At 45.0% G+C, this 20426-nt stretch overlaps 1 protein-coding gene across 1 annotated transcript in view; it reads right to left on the minus strand.

Moving 5' to 3' along the window:
• The window catches only part of mad1l1 (mitotic arrest deficient 1 like 1), a 46129-nt gene that overhangs the window by 14329 nt on the left and 11374 nt on the right, over positions 1–20426 (minus strand). The window contains exons 10-16 of the mRNA XM_060047751.1: positions 18507–18593; positions 15217–15361; positions 12227–12367; positions 11357–11413; positions 10474–10565; positions 10111–10201; positions 3401–3629 (exon numbers count right to left, since the gene is read on the minus strand). Coding sequence (XP_059903734.1) covers positions 3401–3629; positions 10111–10201; positions 10474–10565; positions 11357–11413; positions 12227–12367; positions 15217–15361; positions 18507–18593 — 842 coding nt within the window. The remainder of the gene's footprint in view (positions 1–3400; positions 3630–10110; positions 10202–10473; positions 10566–11356; positions 11414–12226; positions 12368–15216; positions 15362–18506; positions 18594–20426) is intronic.

A 20426-nucleotide genomic window follows, 5' to 3' on the forward strand; every position in this document is an offset into this window, starting at 1 on the left:
CCATACATAGATAAAAGTAACTCGCTAACGAATTAATCACTTTGTTCCGATTAGGTTACATTTTCTGTACGCATCCGACCATGACTACCGCTGGAAAGTGCCAGATATACTATGTGACGGAGTGTACTGGCTCTAGAATCCACGTCTGAAATAACTCGTTCTGTTCTGCTTTGGCCAATGGGCACATGCGCCCGTTATGTCTGATGAACGGTAAAATAATGTGAGGGAGGCAGCGCCCTACCTTCAGACGGATTCTAGGTGTGCTCCATGTATAGTAACAATAAGTGTAATATCAGAACTAAGATTAAGTAAAAAAATTTGCTTTAGAAACCATGCCCTTTTTGGCATTGAGAGATGTTTCTGGTGGAGCAGAATGTCGACCGCTAAGCCCCGTTAAACAGCATATGTTCATTTTAAAACCAGTTTCCTGTCTGTTTTCCATGGATCTGACACCCGCTTCTCAATATGCCTGCTCGTCCAAACATTGCTCTGTGTTCCGTAAATTAATCCATATGGATGTGAATTGGATGTGATATGGAAGATAAGATAATAACGTTTAACGGAACATGCTGCTGTGATATTGCCGCACCAAGCACAGAACCAAGAGTATTAAAGGAGATATTGCTATTAACATTCTTTTTAATGTTTCATTATTTTAAATTAAATTTTCACTCTTTCCTCTCTCCGCCCCCTGGATCTCATATTGGCCACCTAGAATAACCAGGATTTGACTAAATTAATACATAAAGGCTCGCCCAAGCCTACTGGGCCTTGGTCAATGTTAATTGGGCTCCATAAGGATGAACATTCAGCTATTTGTTATAAAATAAATTTGAATCATCCAAATCTTAGAAATAGGTATTTGGAATAGCCCTGGCTCTGGGCCATATTAAGAGATGATAGTTATTCCACATAAGCAAGTTTACACTTGAAGGGCCACCCCGAGAAAACTGTAAATTGCCGATTGCCTGTCTTAGTTAGATTCAGAAAAGTCGTTAAATTCAACAATGTGCATCCAGAAGGGAAGCTTGCTTTGTTGGCATTTCCGCTAGCCGCTTCCGACTTGCAGAGTTACAGTCGGTTCCTTGAGGAGAATACACTTTTAAAAACTTGCTACACATTTCCAATGTGTTCAGAGTAGTCGCTTATTCAAAACGAGTGCCAGTAACAACACAAGCTAGTCTACAAACACCGAGATAATTTGACGCTATTTCCTGCACTGTGATTATTAGGCTAACTGTGATGTGCCGCTGACAGGTTACCCTCTGCGGTACTACCCAGCCAGAAGCAGCTGATACTATAATTGCACCAGCATTGCATCGTGGGCACAGGCGTGCGACAGACACAGAGTCTTTGATTTATTGATTGCTGTCGGGATGAAAAGAGAATTTCAACAAATCTGAAAAAAAGTTGTCTAAAATTAATTGCCTCTACCCTACCTTTAGGTACAATTTCTGCCATCTATTTACTAAGAGATTGAATTCAACCAAGCTTCAATCAGCCATATCCATTAATATTCAAATATCAAGAAATGGTTGACTTGTCAACAATCGTACACACATTAGTTCCTTCCAATAGAGCTCTTCTCTCACCTCGCAAGATATAATCCCTGTGTGCATTAATGTAGTCCATAAACGAAGACCATTAACCACACATTCAATTATGTACCTCATGTAACAAGAGAGATTAAAGAAAAGCAGTAGAGGGTGACACACGCTGAGCTCAGGGACTAATAAAAAGGAAAGGTGGATGGAAATGGAGAGAATCTGAGAAGAAAAGCCTGCTTGTGCATTGTTAGCGAAGATCTTTTGAAAAGGCTCCATGATATTTAAACACCGACCCTGTGTTCGGATGGTATGCAGGCATCTCAGTAAGCGAGAGGGACACACACACACACACACACACACACACACACACACACACACACACACACACACACAGAATTTTCTGACGTTTCATCGAAGATGAATTAGCCCAGCATACTTAAAGACCCTAAATGCTTAATAAAATTAAATTTATATCATAATAATAATAATACATTTCATTTAGAGGCGCCTTTCAAGACACCCAAGGTGATATATAACCTGTCATCATGAATGCCACCAGTCCCTCTCCTGTCTTGCATTCTTTATCACTTGTGTTGAGATGTACGATGTCTGAGATGCAACTATTATGCACAAAAAAAGAAAAATGTAGTTACTACTCAATTCCAAAAGCTGCACCTTCAAACCCAATTCAACATTGTTTTCCAGAAACGGAGCAGAATTAACTGTGTGCCTGTAGAAAAACTACAATGTAGTTAACGCACTCATTTTTAATAAGCAACCTTTTGGAACACATCCGAGGTCTTTTACTTTAAAGTAATTAAAAGTGTATTCCATTCACATGAGCTGGAACAAGGGCACTGCAACTCTGCAAGTTAATTGAAGCAGCTAACAGAAATGCTAGTCAAGCAACTCCCCTTCTGGACGGACATTGATAAATGACGCCTACAACTCGTCTGAATCGGAGTAAGACCAATTGACGGATAACAAATGCCAATTGACGGATAACACTGCATGTCCCTTTGAAGCTTTCATCTTCAAGTACACACGCTTTAGGCATTTGTATCAGATGGAGGCCGTTTTATAGTAACTGCGTGCTTTTGGATTTTCGGGGGGAATATGCAGTTGGATGTACGTCTATTGTGTCAACAATTGGCTGGTTTATTCTAGAAAAACATGTCAAATGTCAGGAACAGAATAGGGATTGACAAGTGACAAGATTTCCACTGAGGGGGAAAAACCAAAACGCTGCCATGGAAAACACTGCCGTTGTCTGTGCCGAATCCTCAACTGTGTAAACCCATTAAGCCATTTGTATGTCATTTGCAAACATACTTTGCATAATTATTCTATTAAAAATGACGGTTGGGGAAGGTCCATCAACATCGCTCCGTTGGGAAACCTCCACATATGGATAAGTCACAAAAGGTCAAATTAAATCCTCACGATTAATAACCAATGTCAGCCTTTCCCGAGCCATAAGAGGGATGCAGGAATGTTCTTTATCATATAATGATGCATGGCTCCTCTGACTCCACTTGTGTAGGGGAAGAGGGCAAATCAGGAGCTTGTCGGGGTTATACGCCAACGTGATACGGGAGTGCAAAAATGTAAATGCCAGTTCATTTCCATTTGCCTACAAAAACGTGTGATAATTGCTGGTGTAAACCTCATTTACAAGATAATTTTCAACTGTTGAGTTAATTAGACAGAATACATGTGATGTATAAGAGCGAGTGTGTGGAGGTCACTTCACCAAACGTGAGCCATCCTCAGCTATCGGCTGATGAGCACTAGCAGGGCTCACTGCTCTGTGTGTGTCTGTGTGTGTCTGTGTGTGTCTCTGTGTGTCTTACCGAGCACCTCCTGTGACGGGGGCAGGCTGAGGCCCAGGCCTGGGCTGCCAGTGTGGGGGTCGTCCTGCAATGCCAGGGGCCCGGCGTCCTTCAGCGAGCGCAGGTGCTCCCGCAGTCGTGTCACTTCCTCCCGAAGAGCCTCCGTTTCCTGCTGCCTCTGTTGCTTAGCAACGTTCGTGGGATTCATCTTCAAATGAAGTACTCGGGTCTTGACTGGATCATAGTCACCCTGCAGAGGGAGGGGGAGAGGGATGGGGGGTAGAGAGAGAGAGAGGAGGAGAGATGTGAGGGAGAGGGAGTGAGAGTGTCAAGATAGAAAGGCAAAGTGAGCAGAAGGAGGATATAATTTGCCTTGACTCGGTTCTAATGAACTTGCCATAAAAAGACAGTGAGCCTCTGAAGTGACCTGCTGACTGATCATCTATGTATCGCTGTGTGTGTGTATAGAAGCATTCTCTTTTTCCAAATATGATCATTATTTCTCCATTTGATGTTTATCAAACTGGGTGATACGACTGGGTGCACAGCAGCAGCACTAACAAACACAGCAATGATGGATGGGTATTCCAATAGCGGAACATGAGACATCCACAAGGATCCGGTCCAGGGTTATTTGATGTAAATCATACGAGGCTGTGTAGTTTACTGCGTGCTGTTGATATATTTAGGTCTTTATTACCGGTTTTTTTTTCAGTCTGAGACGTCTTTTCACGCTCACATTTAGAAGACAATTTGATGCTTTCCCTTTAGCCAGAGGCCTACCAGTGAGCAGTGATAAGACGGAGTGGTGTTGCGGTCAGGCTGTGTTCTCCGGCATATGTTGTGTTATTTATAGCGCTATGAATTAAAAAATACAGCTACAACATCCCTTCAAATTAGTGCTTAGGACTGGGGAACCGAAACACTAAAACATAAGACCCCGGGTTTGGAAGGAGCCATTTTAGGAGGTCTCGTGTGCAGATTACAGCCACAGGGACTGGCCCTGTGTGGCTTGATTTCCTAGAACTGCCGTGCAGCCCTAGGAAGCACCCTAGCAAGTGAAACGCAGCCATAGTCGCAAGGAAATTACATAAGAGAACCGGCAATAAAGGCAGTAAGTGGGCCGAGGATATATTGCATACACTCAGAGAGGAAGCCCGCCACACAGAAATGTAATTTGATTTCCTAAAAAAATAAATAAAAACAGATTCCCTGCTTTTGCTGTAATTTTGTTTCATTCTGCCTTTGCCAGAGTACGGGGTAAATGAAAGTCTATGTTAGCTCAATGTCAATAAAAAAAAAAAAGGGATACGCACGTCGACAATCACCGTGTGCACAATCGCTCACACACCGACGCGCACGCAATCACACACGAGCACGCAGTGACACACACACACGCGCGCGCGCAAAGACACTCACGACCGCACACACACTCTGTTGATTACGGTTTAAATTACATTCCATATGGCCCCGAGCGACTCTTGCCAAATAAACTACAGGCCTTGACGGGAGCAGGAGGAAAAGGGGACTACAGCAGAGGAGAGGAGACGCCCCCGAAGGACAAGGCGAACAGAGGCACACACAAAGGCTGTCGTGCTACAGCCCTGAGACACGGACGGGGAGAAGGAGACAACATGGATATGGGTGCGGACGTCACACTCTCACAGAAATAAAACCTCTGAAATACAATCATCCATAATAGAAAAAGAGATGGCCAGTAGAAGATATTTGAATGAATGGACAGAAAGCATGTTTATTTATACACACACACACGCACGCACGCACGCAGAAAAATATACAACACACACAGTAACGAGGTCTGGGTTTAACAGAGGAAGGGAAGCGATTTGATGTTTGTCCGCCTCCACTTTCCCCCCTTAAATCTTTGAGCCAGTTTGTTAAAGGACAGTATATTCAGGTGATATGGAAATCGGGGCAATAAATCCTGCAAAAATAAAAACAAGTCTTGAAAAGGAGCAGCCAATATTTGCATCAATGTCAAAATGACAAAAGTTTCCCTCCCCAATAAGACTTATCCAGATTCAGGCCAATGCTCCCTGGTGGTGTTGGAGCACAGAATGTTCGTGTATTTTTGCTTATTTTATCACTTTTATGGCCTACAGTGCATGGGCCTACAGTGCATGGGGGTTGAAGCAATACGTTTCTCTGAATGTAAAGCAACGGTAGCGGATTATCCCATTTAGAACCGGTCGGTGTTCCAGCCCCTATTGGCTACAGCCCAAATTAAGCGAGGGCAGAGAAAGAGATTAGTTGGTCGTCTCTACCCTTGAAACAAAGAAAAACAGACAGGTGTTAACTGAATGAACGTCATTGGAGGAATGAGGACGACTGGGTTGTTAAACAGCCTTGAGGATTATCCCGCAAGATTAAATAATATCAACTATACGCGGGCACAAATATAGATATAATAGATGTCCCCTTTGATGTTTGACTGTGTACTACAGTGTGTCCGGTCACCCTGTTCCGAGAGCGACTACATGCACACATTCATCCCCGCTTTGCCGCTACGTCGTCTCATGGGCCCCAAGGTGGAGTGCCAGGGGCACACATCTTTTATTCATGGCGCCAACAATAACAATGAATCTAAACCCAGAACCTAGTCCATTTCTGAAGCGCACTCCTGCAGAGTGAATACACTAAGAGCTTGGGAAAGGGAGCTTGAGAGCAGGAGAGCGAGAGAGCGAGCATAAATACTCTTAGTGAAGCAACATTGACATATTGTTTTTGCGTTGCTTTAGATATTCAAGTTTCTTCGGTCACATTAAAAGCACAAGCCCAGACACCTGTAGTAGTACTAGCATTTCAAGGTTGGATGAAACCTACACCAGCGTGATATTCTGTCGTTATGATTCTTACAATATATATATATATATATTATAATAATAATTAGTGCTTGCCTACTAATGACCTCTCAAAAGGAGCCAATAAGCACGGTTACCCCAAAAATAATGTCAACTACACACAGAAATGTCATCAAGGCCCTGCTTGCTTGCTTTTAACTTTGATATAATATAATCATTCTCCGTGTAATGGGGCCAAATTGCCTGTTTGGTGCTGAGCCCACATCTCAACTATGGTACAAAAGGTACATCAACATACTAATTAGTGGCCTCACTCCTCCGTTTGCATAATCAGCCAACAACGCTGAGGCATTGCAGCGCGCGCACACACACACACACACACACACACACACACACACACACACACACACACACACACACACACACACACACACACACACACACACACACACACACACACACACACACACACACACACACACACACACGATAAATCACACTGTAAACACAGTACCATGTTGTCCTGGGTGAAAGGTATCCTAAGCCAAGAGGGACACATAAGCTCAGGGTGGATCACCTACACAAATAAACAGTGCATGTAATGAACTATTCTTTAGTTATGGACGCTGCGGTTGACTGTTTGTACGGTGAAGGAAGGAGATCGGGGCCGAAAAAGTGAGGCGAGAGATCCCAATACAACGTGGTACAGAAAAGATGTGGAACAGTGGCAGGATTAATCCAGCAGCCGTGCTGCTGAGCATCTGAGGTGATCACAGTAATTCCAGTGGACAGGCGTTGCATGTTACTGTAATATGCTTCAACCGCTTGCCTTGTTTAATCTATTTAAATGGATATTTTAATTATTTAAACAAAAAGAATGAAAAAGATTCAACCTAAAAAAAAAAACTATACAATGAAGCTTAAAGATCTATCCTCCACAAGCTTTATTGGTTGAGCATAAATAACAACTATGAATTAAAGCTGCATTCAGCAGGGCAGAACCCGATACAGACCAATATGACCTAATTAAGAGGGTTAATTACAATGGAATAACCTGAGGTTGGGTCTGGTGATACGCAAACATAGTTTTACGACAGTAGGTCAAAATGTTCAGGGATATTGCTTGCCAAGTTATACCCAAGGTGTGGGCCCTTAAAGCTGAATGGATCAATTTAGGTCTCTGGCGGCCATGTTGTTGTACATTACTGGTTCCTGAGGAAGAAGTCAGGAGATATGCTTGCCAAAAGTTAGCACTTTAGATGATTGCTATAGCACCCTCTATGCAGAATCTGGATAAATTGACCCATGTATCAAGAACGTCAGCACCAACGACGATTGGCCAAATTGTATTTGAGGATCAAATTATTGGGCGGTTTGGTCGATCGACTTCATCCCACTTGGGCAGGATCTTCAACCGAAACGCCAAAAATGTGGTTGTGCTCAAATTAAAAAAGGTCCCACGACATGCCACCAGGTGTGTTTGAAAAGTGGGCGTGTCCACCTAGATGGGAGACAGATAGATGATCAACGTTTGCTACAGTCCACTGGGTGGGCTGGTAAACTGATATATCCAGCACACATCTAGGTGGACACACCCACTTCTGATGTCAGAAGAGCCAGATTTTCAAAATGGCTTGTAACGGCTAATAACACTCACAACTGGGGCATGTAATGGGAACTTTAAACATTTGGGGCTTCTGAACAATTAATGTTCAGATCTCCTGAACAATATTTATACTGAACTCAAAGTCACAGGAGACAATCTATATGTTATACAACCAAACCCTTTCCTAATGCAGTGGCTCGTACTGGATTTAATTTTTTCTTCTGGTATGATTGGTAGATATTGGTCCATAGATGGTAAGTCCCAAAGAATTTTAACTGGGATCGTTCACAAAACTCAGAATTTCTAAATGACGGGAAATCTAAAGAAGTCGTAAAATTATAATTGTGTTCAAAATGAAGAGACGCATTTGTGTACGAATTTTCATAACTGTAGGTCAAAGGGGGTAGGAGATGTGCCGGTTCAAAGCTTACGTTTTTGGATGATTGCTCCACAACCTCTCTTACTCTGTGCTTGGTCCCATTATCAGAAATGTGTCCAGAGTTGGCGGGACGAGGGTGAGGCTTTACTTGATAAAGGCAAGAGATTGTTACGGTTACGACGGAACTCTACAAAATTTGATAATGACCTTTATTTAGCCTGTATTTAGTTTGTTGGCGCTTGATTAACGAGCTCATTGTTTAAACACCATATTGACGACACTTGACTATGTACATGGTGGGTAGTTACAGTCTACCCAGATTGATAGGGAAAGCAACCAACCACAGATCAGGGTTGCTGCAGCTGTGGAGGCGGGCCAGGTGGAAGGGGTCAGGTGAAAGGGTTTGGATTTGCCCATAATATTGAATTTTCATCTGAAATTAAAGATAATATAGGTACTATAGTACTACAGGGCCATAGAAAAAAATCTATAGATATAGATCTTCTTGGGATGAAGAGGTAAAAAAAAGAAAAAGTGTTTATACATTTAAATATTTATTTCTTAATTCCGATGGCAGGTGAGCTAGAATCTGGGTGAATAGGGGGTAAGCAATATCGAAAAGCTGTTACTGTTTTGCGACTCATTCCTTTTGCATCCTTGCTTGCAAGAATACAAAAAAGTTGTGCTAAAAACAAAAACATCCAAAAGAAAACCCTGAATGCAGGAAGAGTCCAATCCACAACATCCACATGGCATGCAAAGCACCAATAGTCGTTCATTTACCTCTCTTCGAATCACCCATCCCTGCAATGAGTCGCTCGTTCGTTCACCAGAGGCTGCTGGGGTTGCCGTCACCTACGCTATGCTACCATGGAGGAGTCCAGACATCAGCTCTGGGGAACCGACCTGATCCACTTGCCAGGGCAACCTTGACGCCCCCTAAAATAGTCAATTGCCTAAAGAGGTGATGGTCATGCTCGACGAGCCTCGGATTGCTAACCCTCCGGAGCTAAATGGAGTCAGAAGGCAGCGCTCCACACCGCCTCATTACGGTGCCCTGGTGGGCCGCTCTGCCCGATACACAGAGGCGGTGGGGGGGGGGGGACGACACCCAGCCAATAAAGGCTGAGACAGCGTGCTCGCACACAAAAACACACAGACGTTAGCGCAGTCTGCCTCACAAACACTCAAACACTACACACCCAAATGCACGTACGCACAGACGTGCGCAGGAAAAGGCAATGGATCAGCTGCAAATGAGGGTTTTAGTGAAGCAACTTTGCAAGATGAAAGAGGACGGATTATAGTGCGTGCGTGTGTGTATGTGGCGTGGTGTGTGTTGCATGTGTGTGTACTTTCTTTATTATTAGTGCTGCTAAAGAGAGAGTCTGTATGTGTGTGTGTGTGTGTGTGTGTGTGTGTGTGTGTGTGTGTGTGTGTGTGTGTGTGTGTGTGTGTGTGTGTGTGTGTGTGTGTGTGTGTGTGTGTGTGTGTGTGTGTGTGTGTGTGTGTGCATTAGAAAGTGGATTTAAGGTATTAATATGTGTTTGTCTTACATAGCCAGGGCGAGGCCCGGTCCTAGCCACCCTAAGCTCAGCTGGAAGGAGATCAAGTATTCTTTCCAGGAGTCATCCCTCCACTAGGGACCATTCTAATCCCCTGCTCTCGTCCACCAATGAGGAACCGAATTTAATCAGCAACGACAAGTTCTAGAACTTTCTAGTGCGCACTGCCGAGATTCCACCTGGGTCCAATTGTGTTGGAAAATGTGTCAGATCCCGGCAGTGTTTGTTGTAAATCAATCTGCGGCGTCGTACAGGCCGGGCTCCGCCACTGCCCTTGGGGGTGTTAAATTGGTTCCTTTGTGGCAGACGAGTCAATCCGTCACAAAGAGCACAGAGAGGAGGGCGCAGGGTACACCCACCTGCAGGCTGTGTCGCTCCAGTCTCATCTCCAGAATGTTGTTCTGCTCCTCTAATCGCTGTCGCTCCCCCTCAACATCCTCAATCTTCTGCCTGCAAAAAAAAAAAGGACAAGAACACATTGCTGGGCTCAATGTCTCCCGGCTGTCCGTCATACTGTGGGAGGACAGCCCGTCATCTCTTTTGAACGGGAGGCAGGGGTGCAAAAGGCACAGCTCTAATGACAGACAGGTTAGTAAAGATGGCACAGCAGCAAACTATGAATATTTGATGACTCAACTCCTACTAGAGATGAGGGCGGGCTGCGTTTTATAAGTGCTGGGCAGTGCGTGTGTGTGTGTGTGTGTGTGTGTGTGTCCCTGTACCTGAGCAAGAGGACCTCCTCTTTGACCATGCCAGAGTTGCTCTCGGCAACGGAGCTCTGCTGTTTCCTCACAGACTCGAGCTCCAGCTCCACCTGAGCCGAGACACACAAAAAAAACACAGAAAAAACAAAATCCAAATGAAAGGAAACGACGAAGACACACGAACATCTGAGCGCTTTGTGCCGAGGTCTCTGGCAGCATGCCTAGCAGAGAACGCACGGCTCAAACGTTGCTGATGGAATCCTACAAAATCCAGCACAGCATGCGACTATCCTCCGCAAATGTAACGCACCAGAAACTGGTGGGTTTCTTTGCAACCAACGACATCCCATAATCCTTTAATTTTCATCTCACATCTGACCCAAAATGTGTTCCGTATTTCTGTTGAGGTAACTCTGGGTTTGAATTAAAGCTCTCTCTCCGACCCACTCCCTCCTTGCGACTGATTGTCCTTAAGTGTGTCTGTCTGTCTGTCTGCACTCATCCTAATTCTTCATCTTCCCCAGACGAATAAGTAATTACTCCTCAACCCGACAGGTGGATTTCACGCATCAATTCTCATCGCCATGACTAGGTGACGTCTCCCTGGCAACGAGAACCTATCTGGGGGGAGGGGGTGCCTCAAGAGGAAACAGCCCCCGTGAAAACAACTGCGAGTAAAAGGGTGCAGCTTACCGATTATCAGTAAATGGTCAGAGCCCTGTTGCGGCACGCATACACAAGCACAAACTCTAATCAATAGAGAGAGTGTGTGTGTGTGTGTGTGTGTGTGTGTGTGTGTGTGTGTGTGTGTGTGTGTGTGTGTGTGTGTGTGTGTGTGTGTGTGTGTGTGTGTGTGTGTGTGTGTGTGTGTGTGTGTGTGTGTGTGTGTGTGTGTACTAACGGATTGAAGTTGGAGTTTGAGAGTCCCGCTTTCTTCCTGGGCTTTGGTGAGCTGGCCCTGGAGAGCATCAAGAAAACATTAGGGACGAGAGAATCCCTCAAAACTGACATAACCACTAAACAACTAGAAATATTCTAAGTGATGGTTGCAAAAAAAAAAATCAGACAAAAAGAGGCTCTTTTGAGTTCCTTAAGTGAATATTGAGATTGACATTCTCCGGGGCCATCACATGCGTTGAATATGAATATGTAAGACGCAGAGACGATAGTGGGAGAGTGCTCTGGATTGTAAATGATGTTGACTGACTTTCTACGCTGTCAGCAAGTTGACAACAGTAACAGTAGATGGCAAGTGTGAATACGAAAATGACTCGACTACGCCTCCACAGTCGCAGCTGCAGCGGCCTGGAGTTCGGTATCCCCACAGTTCCTTAGCTTAGAGTTAGCACACGTTCATCCAAAACGATAGTGAGGCAAGTTCATTGTCTTGCTAACTAGAAGATTGTAATTACAGCACAACGCTTAACTAGTGTTCGGGGATTTCAGAGGAGAACACACTCCCACATTTGTCTCGGCGGCTCTGAAGCTCTGCACATGTTTCATAAGCGGACATCGGATTCAGCAGTAGATTATGCAACGGCCGAAGTAGAAACCACGGAACACTTTATTTATTTTTTTCCTCTTTCAAAAAGCCACCAGTTCTGATATTTATAGGATCTCATATTTATATGAGATCTTATGTTCCTTCGCTCAAAGTGAAGCTCTAATAAAAAAATCTAAAAAATCTCCAAAATACTAAATCACCGTTGGTGGGCACACCGATAAAGAAGATGAATGTGTTGAAAACCCAACGCCGCTCGTTTTCCTGTACCTCCATCTCCAAATGGTGGCTCTGGGTCTTCTGCAGGATGTCCTCCGCCTCCCTGAGCCGCTTGCCGAGCTGGGGAGAGTAGTCGGTGTGGGACAGCTCGCTGTCGTACGACTCCAGGATGGAGCGCATCCCGTCCCGCTCCTGGAGAACAGACAGACACACACACACACCGTAACTCATCTCCACGATACGCTCAGCAGCATACCAACAACAGAGGTACACAAACAGGGAAGAAAAAAAACGTGCGCGCACACGTGCGTGCGTGCGTGTGCATTTCAAAGTGGAGTTCTACTGGTAGTGGATGTATGCATGCATGGAAAAATCAGTCAAGTCCATTTATCCATTGAATCCACGTTATCCCGTCCATGTAAATGTGTACATATAGTTGATGGATGTCTCTGCGATTGTGCGAGGAGGAGGAGGATACGGCCGCGTGGCTTCAGCAGCGATGACAGGAGGAGTTTGAGGCGGTGGCAGCGCTCATCTGCATCTCCTCGCCGTGTGATATTCAAATCAGAGGCGGGGATATAAATCACATTTAATCAACGAGTTATGACAGACAAGTGTCTTGTCGTAAATGAAGCATTTAAAATGAGCCCGCTCCTTTGGTATCGCGCCGTGTCTCTCACACTTTGACAAGATGATTTGGGCTGGGCCTGCCCGTGCTCGTCAGAAGAGACTCTCCAGGGCGGAGGTGTGTGAAGTCGGCGTCACCGCCGCCACGGCATAGACTCTAGTCAATCAGCGCTGTACCAAGAGCTGCCTCCACCGAGGGACGCAGTGGAGGGAAATCCCAACCGGGCACTGTCTCTCTCTCTCTGTGCTCAGGTGTCACTCCACCGGATGAGGCCCATCTCTGGAATAAAAACACTGTCTCTCTCACTGTCACTGTCAGTGTGTCTTTTGTTCCTGGCCTCCATGGACCAAAACGTACATGCTTCAGACATGAAGGTAAAAGAAATGTATATATGTATGATTTATTAATAGATCTATATCTATCCGTGTACAATATACCTTATTTATATATGATACTTACATAATTTAAAACAAATTTGTCCCACATGAAACGGTGATGCATATTCAAGCATATATAATTTTCAATTGCGTTAGTCATTGATGCCCGCCAAGGGGTCGTTTGCTTGCATAGCCTTTGGACACACTGTAGCACCTGCCAGACCAGCAGAATCGATGGGATTCCCAGAGCAACTCCAACAGACCTGATAAACACAATACAGCTGTTCATTTGTGGTGCACTTCCCCCACTAATTACATTCAAACTGATTTCTTATCCCTGCCGCTACTCTGCAATCTATTTGGTTTTTTTATAGTAATTTGGAAACTTAGTGTAGTCGCTCCAATATTGATTATCTGCTTTGATCGCTTCCAGCCTTACCTGGAACCCGCTCGCTAACTAAAATGGGATAAGAGCAACTGCTAAATGAACTCAACATACAAACTTTGTTTTCTAATGGATGATCATGCCTAAAGGTTGTTCTGGGTGTCTTTGTTTTCATTTAAACTTGAACTAACTACTCTACAAATTTCGTTGGGCCTTTTGTGAAACACTTTTTGCCTGGTGAAGATGAAGTCTGCTGACCCAGGAAAAAGTAGATTTTGAATAACCGCAGTAGAGAAATTATGCTTTCCTCGTGATACTTGCGATGTTGGAAACAAGACAACAACCAAAAATCCCAGAATTACGAATGACTTGTCATTCTGATTGTAGTGTCTCTTTATGGTGCCTGATCATGATGAGACGGCCGTTTGGGACACATTTCAGAAGAAAGCAACTGATGGGCCTCTCCACGTGCAAGCTGAGACAATCAGGAAGCCTTTGTGTCAAGTCAAACAAGATGCGAATGATCAGACTCAACCAAACGTTCTCGAGATGTCCAACCACCCATAGGCGCCTGCTCACCCAGATTACTGATTATCATCGAGTAGATAACAAAGTATTATACAGTTCAAAGAGCAAAAGCGGCTTCTACAAACGATATTCTCTACAGAACGCCCAAATACAAGGTACTAGATGTATTGTGGCTATGGGTCAAGTAAGTTGGTGGCGCGTGTGCGCGCGTGTGTGTGCCTGTGTGGCGCTAATGCTAACGACAACCCCCACGGCTGTTTACTGTCTATTAAGGTGCAATGGAATTCACATACACATAATCTAAATGAAAAATCTGCCTCTCTATTTGTGATGGCAACTCTCCATTTATACGCACAAACTGAGAGATAAGAGAGAGCGAAAACAGAGAGGAGGACGCGGTGGGACGGAGAGACACAGAGAGGGGGGAGACAGACAGAGAAAGAGATAAAACAATCATAGTTTTTACCCCATTTTCTCTAAATTGCTTTTGGTCAACTCCTATCTAGCGGAGGAGAGAAAAACCAATTGTGCTTCCATTAGGTGAGCCGGCCATGCACGTAAAGCACTGCAACAGCCTTCACACCGCTAGCGTTGCGGTGAGCTCCGTGGTCCTTGCGGTAAGCTCGGGGCAGGTCACACCTTGAGACACGTATGGGAGGTGTGAGAAACACAACACTGCGCTGTCACTTCCGCCACACACAGAGCCCCGCCAGGAGGAGCAGAAGGTCACCGATGGCCAAAACACTGAAGGATGAACCCATTCGCACGGTGTTTCCTCGGAACCCAAACGTCTGCACAGAAGCAGGGAATAATGGGATCTTGTATGCGGAATCATTACTCGCACCTCAATTTGTCATCCGCGTCAAAACAGCGTGAAGCTGTGAGGTTTTTTTTAACCGCACCGGTATAAAGCGCCCTTGATCCCTCTTGGGATTTATGGGCTGGATATATATAGGTGTGTGTATGTGTATGCATGCGAGTGTGTGTAATGTTTGTGTGTTAGGACAATGATCATGTTGACCTGGGAATTGGACACACTGAAAAATCGATATGGAACTAAGTCCCAGTCAGTGCAGGGGGGGGGGGGGGGGGGGGGGGTGCATGAGTGTGTGTGTGCGTGCACCTTGGTCAGCAGCAGCACCCTCTTCTGCAGCCGGCGGACCAGGGCGTCCTGCGTCTCCCTCTTCTTCTGCTCCTCCAGGGCCTTGCTGCGCTGCTGGGACGCCTCGCCCTGCAGCTGGGACTGGGAGCGGTCCACGCTACGCACCCTGGCACACGGACGGAGAGATGGGACGGTTAGGAGAGGGCAAATGGACGGGACTACTGGTGGGACTACCGGACCCCTGATATTGGCCAGCACCAATGGATATATATATATTTTTTTTTTAACAGCACTGCTTTTAACCTGTAGCCCTTTGAAATCTTCGGATGAAAAGGGCACTATAAATGAATGCATTATATTATTATACTATATTGTCGGTAATAAACAAATACCATGATCATGTTCGCATGTAAACTTAAAGGTAATTTGTCTTATATGATCGTCAACATTGTAATCTATGCAATTTTATCTCTGTAACTGAAATGAGTCCCCAATCAAGAGACTCTAAATTGGGGACTCTGAAGTGTTTCAAAAACACTTTGTGAACATTCAACTCTGCTGCGAACGAAGGTGGCGTCATGACCAAGGGGCACCGGCAGCACGGTTTGAGAAAGGAAAACTTATGCTGGAAATTTCTGTACACCGGTACGGTTTGTGTAGATGATGAAGCTCTGTATGAGCAGCGATTTATTTAATACCAGCGTCCGAGGTTTAGCATTCCCCGACACATCTAGTATACGCTACGGTGTGTGTGTGGATGGTAAACCTCTGTCTGAGCAGCGATTTATTTAATACAGACTTCCGAGGGTTATGCTTCCTGGATACCTATAGTATAACGCTACGGTCTGTGTGGACGGTGAACATCCGTCCAAGCATTGATTCATTAAAACCCTCTTCTGGGGGTTGAGGATTGCCGGAAATCTACAGTATATCGCTACAGTGTGTGGTTCATGTTATATACAACACCACTCATTATAACCCTAAAAGGTACCAACGAGTAACACAAAGTTGCCATGGGACGTTACCATGTCGATAACACGCCCCGCTCTTTCCTAGAAATCTCAGCCCTCTTTTAGGATCTCAAAGTATTAGAATTCCCCCTGAAACAGTGGGTTCACTGGCTCTTTAAACTGTAATGTATTAACAACTTGTAACGGTAAGTACCCAAATGTAAGTACTTGGAAAGTGGAATCGTGCATCCGTACCACAGACATATTCTAAACAAGAGAAATTCCCCAAAGAAAAGTTATTTGAATTTAATTGAAGGGCGTGCATGCATAAGTTGAGGATAACAGGGACATGCAGCACATCTGAAACTTTACTTTTTAAGATAACTAGCTTGTATGCTGCTGATTACAACACTGATTTCTCAATTGGATTACTATTTTTAACTGACGGGACTAGCGACAATATCTGTGTGTGCGAATACCGCTCGTAGTTTGAGTGGATGATTAAGACGGGCCCGTCTGTGGTGCGATAGGAGAAGGAGGAGACAGAGTCTTTTCAACTCGGAGACAGTCGAAGGTACTGCATTTGGTCTTTATTTGATGCACAATGCCAATGTGCTTGGCCATTGAGGTTGTGTTCCCCCCTTTACAATAAATAATTTCCGCCCTTTTCGCCCGTTCAGCCATCCTCGCGAGCAAAGTTAACTGCCAGACTTCACTTGTTTGACTCGTAATACCTGTTTGCTTACAATTCCATTCAAAAACATAGGTGGACACGCTGCAGGGATTGGATTGATTTGATTTAAATGCCGTGACGCGACACGAGGGACACAACATTACGTTACAGGAACTACGGGACAAAAAAATAAATAAATGAACGACGGGTCTCGATAGTGGTATCGATAAGCCCAAACGTTGATGATTTTCGGGTTTTGAAAAAAGTGGAACCGGGTCCTTGATACTTGATAGAACCGGGTTTCGATCCCCATCCCTAGTGAAGACTCGTCTCTGATCTGCTCCAGTGTTACCCAAGACGCCTACCCCCCCCCCCCTGCCTTGCGTGAGCCTTGAAACCAAAGTTGAAGCTGTACAGGGCTGACGGCAAGGCTAGAAGTGTTAGTGCGTTCTTCTTGCTAAATCACTGATTACTCTCGGTTGGAATATTGCAATAAGTGGATTTGCAGCGATTCTTACACGGAACGCCTGACTTGTTGTCGCACCTAGGGGGATTAAACTAATATCCGAATCGCAGGGTGGATGGCTGCAGCACATTGAAGACAACTATTAAAACTCCAATGTGGGCTGACTGTAAGCACTGCTTCTGTGGACAAAATTGAGTTTAGTGGTGGAATAGTAAAGAATTGCCCACCAACCATAACATAGTAAGACTGCACAGTACCAACAGCAAGTGTTTCCCTCCTTCGCTTGCTCATGTAAATACATGTTTTTTTCCTAACCTAAGTTTATGCAATTACATTTATTTTGAACATAGAATGTGTTGCGTGCATTTTTAATTCATTTTTTTCATTCTTTATTATTTTCTTCGACTTGCACTGTGTTTTGAACTGCAGTAACCCCTTTATCACCCTTCTGTAAATCTAATCGTTTCCCTTCGGGGGGGTAATAAAGTGCTATAGCTCATCGTATTCTTTTACGCTAGGACAGAGCATTGTTTGATGCTCCGGATCAAACAATGTCCACCGACTCGGAAATGGCATTCTCCCTAATGGGAGGAAGAACGCCATTCAATGGATCCCCATTAACCACAACTTGGCCCGGTCACCGTCGGGTGTCGGCTGGATCACTGGTCACCAACAACAACCTTTCCTCTCCAACCTTTAAAACACGCTCTGCTCTGCCCTCCTCCTCCACCACCACCACCTCCGCCACCAGCCTCCCAGCCAGGAGCTCAACACATTCATCAGAGAAGCGGAGCTCGTTAGATAATGAAAGTCTTCCGTGCTAGACGTGGCCTCCACGTCGATGCTGCCAAGTGCACGAGCAAGGCCCTCTCAACACACACACTCAACAGAAAAAGTCTAATTACTCCTTTCCCCTTGCTATTGCAGACCCACTATAGCAGATACACGCACGCACATGCTCAGACACACACAGAGCACAAGTGCGGCTCTTATATTTAATTCTGTGTGTTTCTTGCCAGTTTTATCCATCTCTCGTGTTCTTCACCCATGCATTTAGCGGAGCGTATCTCTGAACAATCCTTAATTGTCACAAAGTTAATTAAACTGGTCCAGAGTCTGATGGTGTGTGTGTGTGTGTGTGTGTGTGTGTGTGTGTGTGTGTGTGTGTGTGTGTGTGTGTGTGTGTGTGTGTGTGTGTGTGTGTGTGTGTGTGTGTGCTTACCTGCTAGAAAGTGTGTAGTTCTGCTCTTTCAGGGCAATTTCCCTCTGCTGAATCTGAATCACTTCCCGAGACAGATCTTCAGGCTTCCTACCGAGAAACGCAACACAGAATGGTTAGCACGCACACACACAATGAGAAATCAATAGGGCTGTGAGGGAGAACGCGATTCGGACGGCGACTAGTGGACACCTTGGAGTTCCTCCAAGGTGTTAGCAGGGCCAACGAGGGGTGCGGATTAAGATGACAAGAGAAGCGGTAAGAGTGATTAAGGGTGAGAGGGGGAAGGATCTGCTAAACAGTGGCCACTAATGTAATGAATGAACTCACTGCATGGGACAGATGGAAAAATAGTGGAAAACACATGAATAATCAGGAGACGGGGAAACAGAGATCTGCTACTTAAAATGAGATAAAATGAAAAAGCAGCCAGAAAAAACAACAGGGGACGGGGTAGACACAGAAGAGCGGGAACAATCAAGTAGCTTCTCGCAGACTTCCAAAGCGCATTAACAGTATGCCTCACAACTTCAAGACACATGCACTTCAGCGCACAGCACAAGTTATTGCAGCTGGAGAGCATAGGCAACAGGTTGGCAAATAAAGATGGACGCAAGGCAACGTTAGGTTTTTTCCAGAGGTTGCCACAGCAGTTTTGTTGTTGTGACCAATGATTGGAGTATAACATTAAGCGCCCTGTGCAAAAGGCTGGGCCATGTGGGCGGAAAAAGCTTTATTAGACTAGAACATATCAAATCTAGTGCTACAGACAGAGCCCAATCTCGTTGATTAGTATACAATTTAAAAAAGTATAGGAATCCATCTTTAGCATCTTCAATGCAACATGTTTGGTAAACGTGTCACAGCACAGCATTAAGGGCAATTTGTGCATTACTGTTAGCAGACTAGTGTAATATCAGATCACAAGCATAGTAGTTGGTTTAGTATTATTACGATGCAGGATTTTGATCGGCCAATGCCGTTGTAAAAGGTCCAAATGGATGATCTGCTGTCCATATTTTGCTCGTGATCTTTTCAAAAGAGGACATAGCTCGCATCATGCTGTACATTCTCTAATTGCAGCCTGCCATTCTTCAGGAGCGTGACAGTCTAGCCATTACAGACCTTCACTACTGGAAATTACAAGTTCTCCTGCTCACAACTATTGTATGTCTAGCCAGCCTCAGACAACTTTTGTTCTCAACCACTCAATAGACTGCCACTGTTGTCCTAAACGCACATCAAAACATGCCACAGCGTTTTCGGGGTAGACTGGTTTACAGAAAGTTGCCAGTCTTATAATTCTCTTCTTCAGTCTTACAAGCACCATTTGATTAATTGCCCCATTGTGCATTTATTTCCCTCCTCTAGCTCCCATGATTGAGGAGGAAGAAGTAGGTAACCCACAGCACAGCACATTCATTACGCACAAATCTGCATTGTTATGCTTAGCACAGCTTTCTTAATAAATAAACTGAATGCATAAATATTAAATCCAGCACGACTGGACTTTGTTCAGGGGTCAGAGGCAACCAAGAGCCAGAGACATGCGTGATGAATTGTAAGGGCCACGTGTGGTGTGGAAGGCCAACGCTGTCGATTGCTCTGCCATTGCATTTCAACAGCAGGGGCCTGGCGTCTTGTTAAAATGTGAGAAACTTGTTTGGGAGAAAGTTTGGTTGCGTCAGCAGGGGAATGAACCCAGGCGCCAGGCCGGGTTAACCCCGGAGAGGGTTCCCCGGCAGAAAGGTGAATGTCCTGCGATGGCTAGTCAAGCTGGAGCCCGGATCTCACTCCCGATGGTGTGAAAGCGGAGCGCCGTTTGAGACGCGCCAGTCCACAAGAGGTGAGCTGACCGACCTGAACACCTTGCTGCCAATATTGCAAGAACGGAGGAGTAAATCTAACCTCTGAACCGTGTAC

This window comes from Gadus macrocephalus, chromosome 3, assembly GCF_031168955.1.
Source record: "Gadus macrocephalus chromosome 3, ASM3116895v1".
NCBI classification, from domain to species: domain Eukaryota; kingdom Metazoa; phylum Chordata; class Actinopteri; order Gadiformes; family Gadidae; genus Gadus; species Gadus macrocephalus.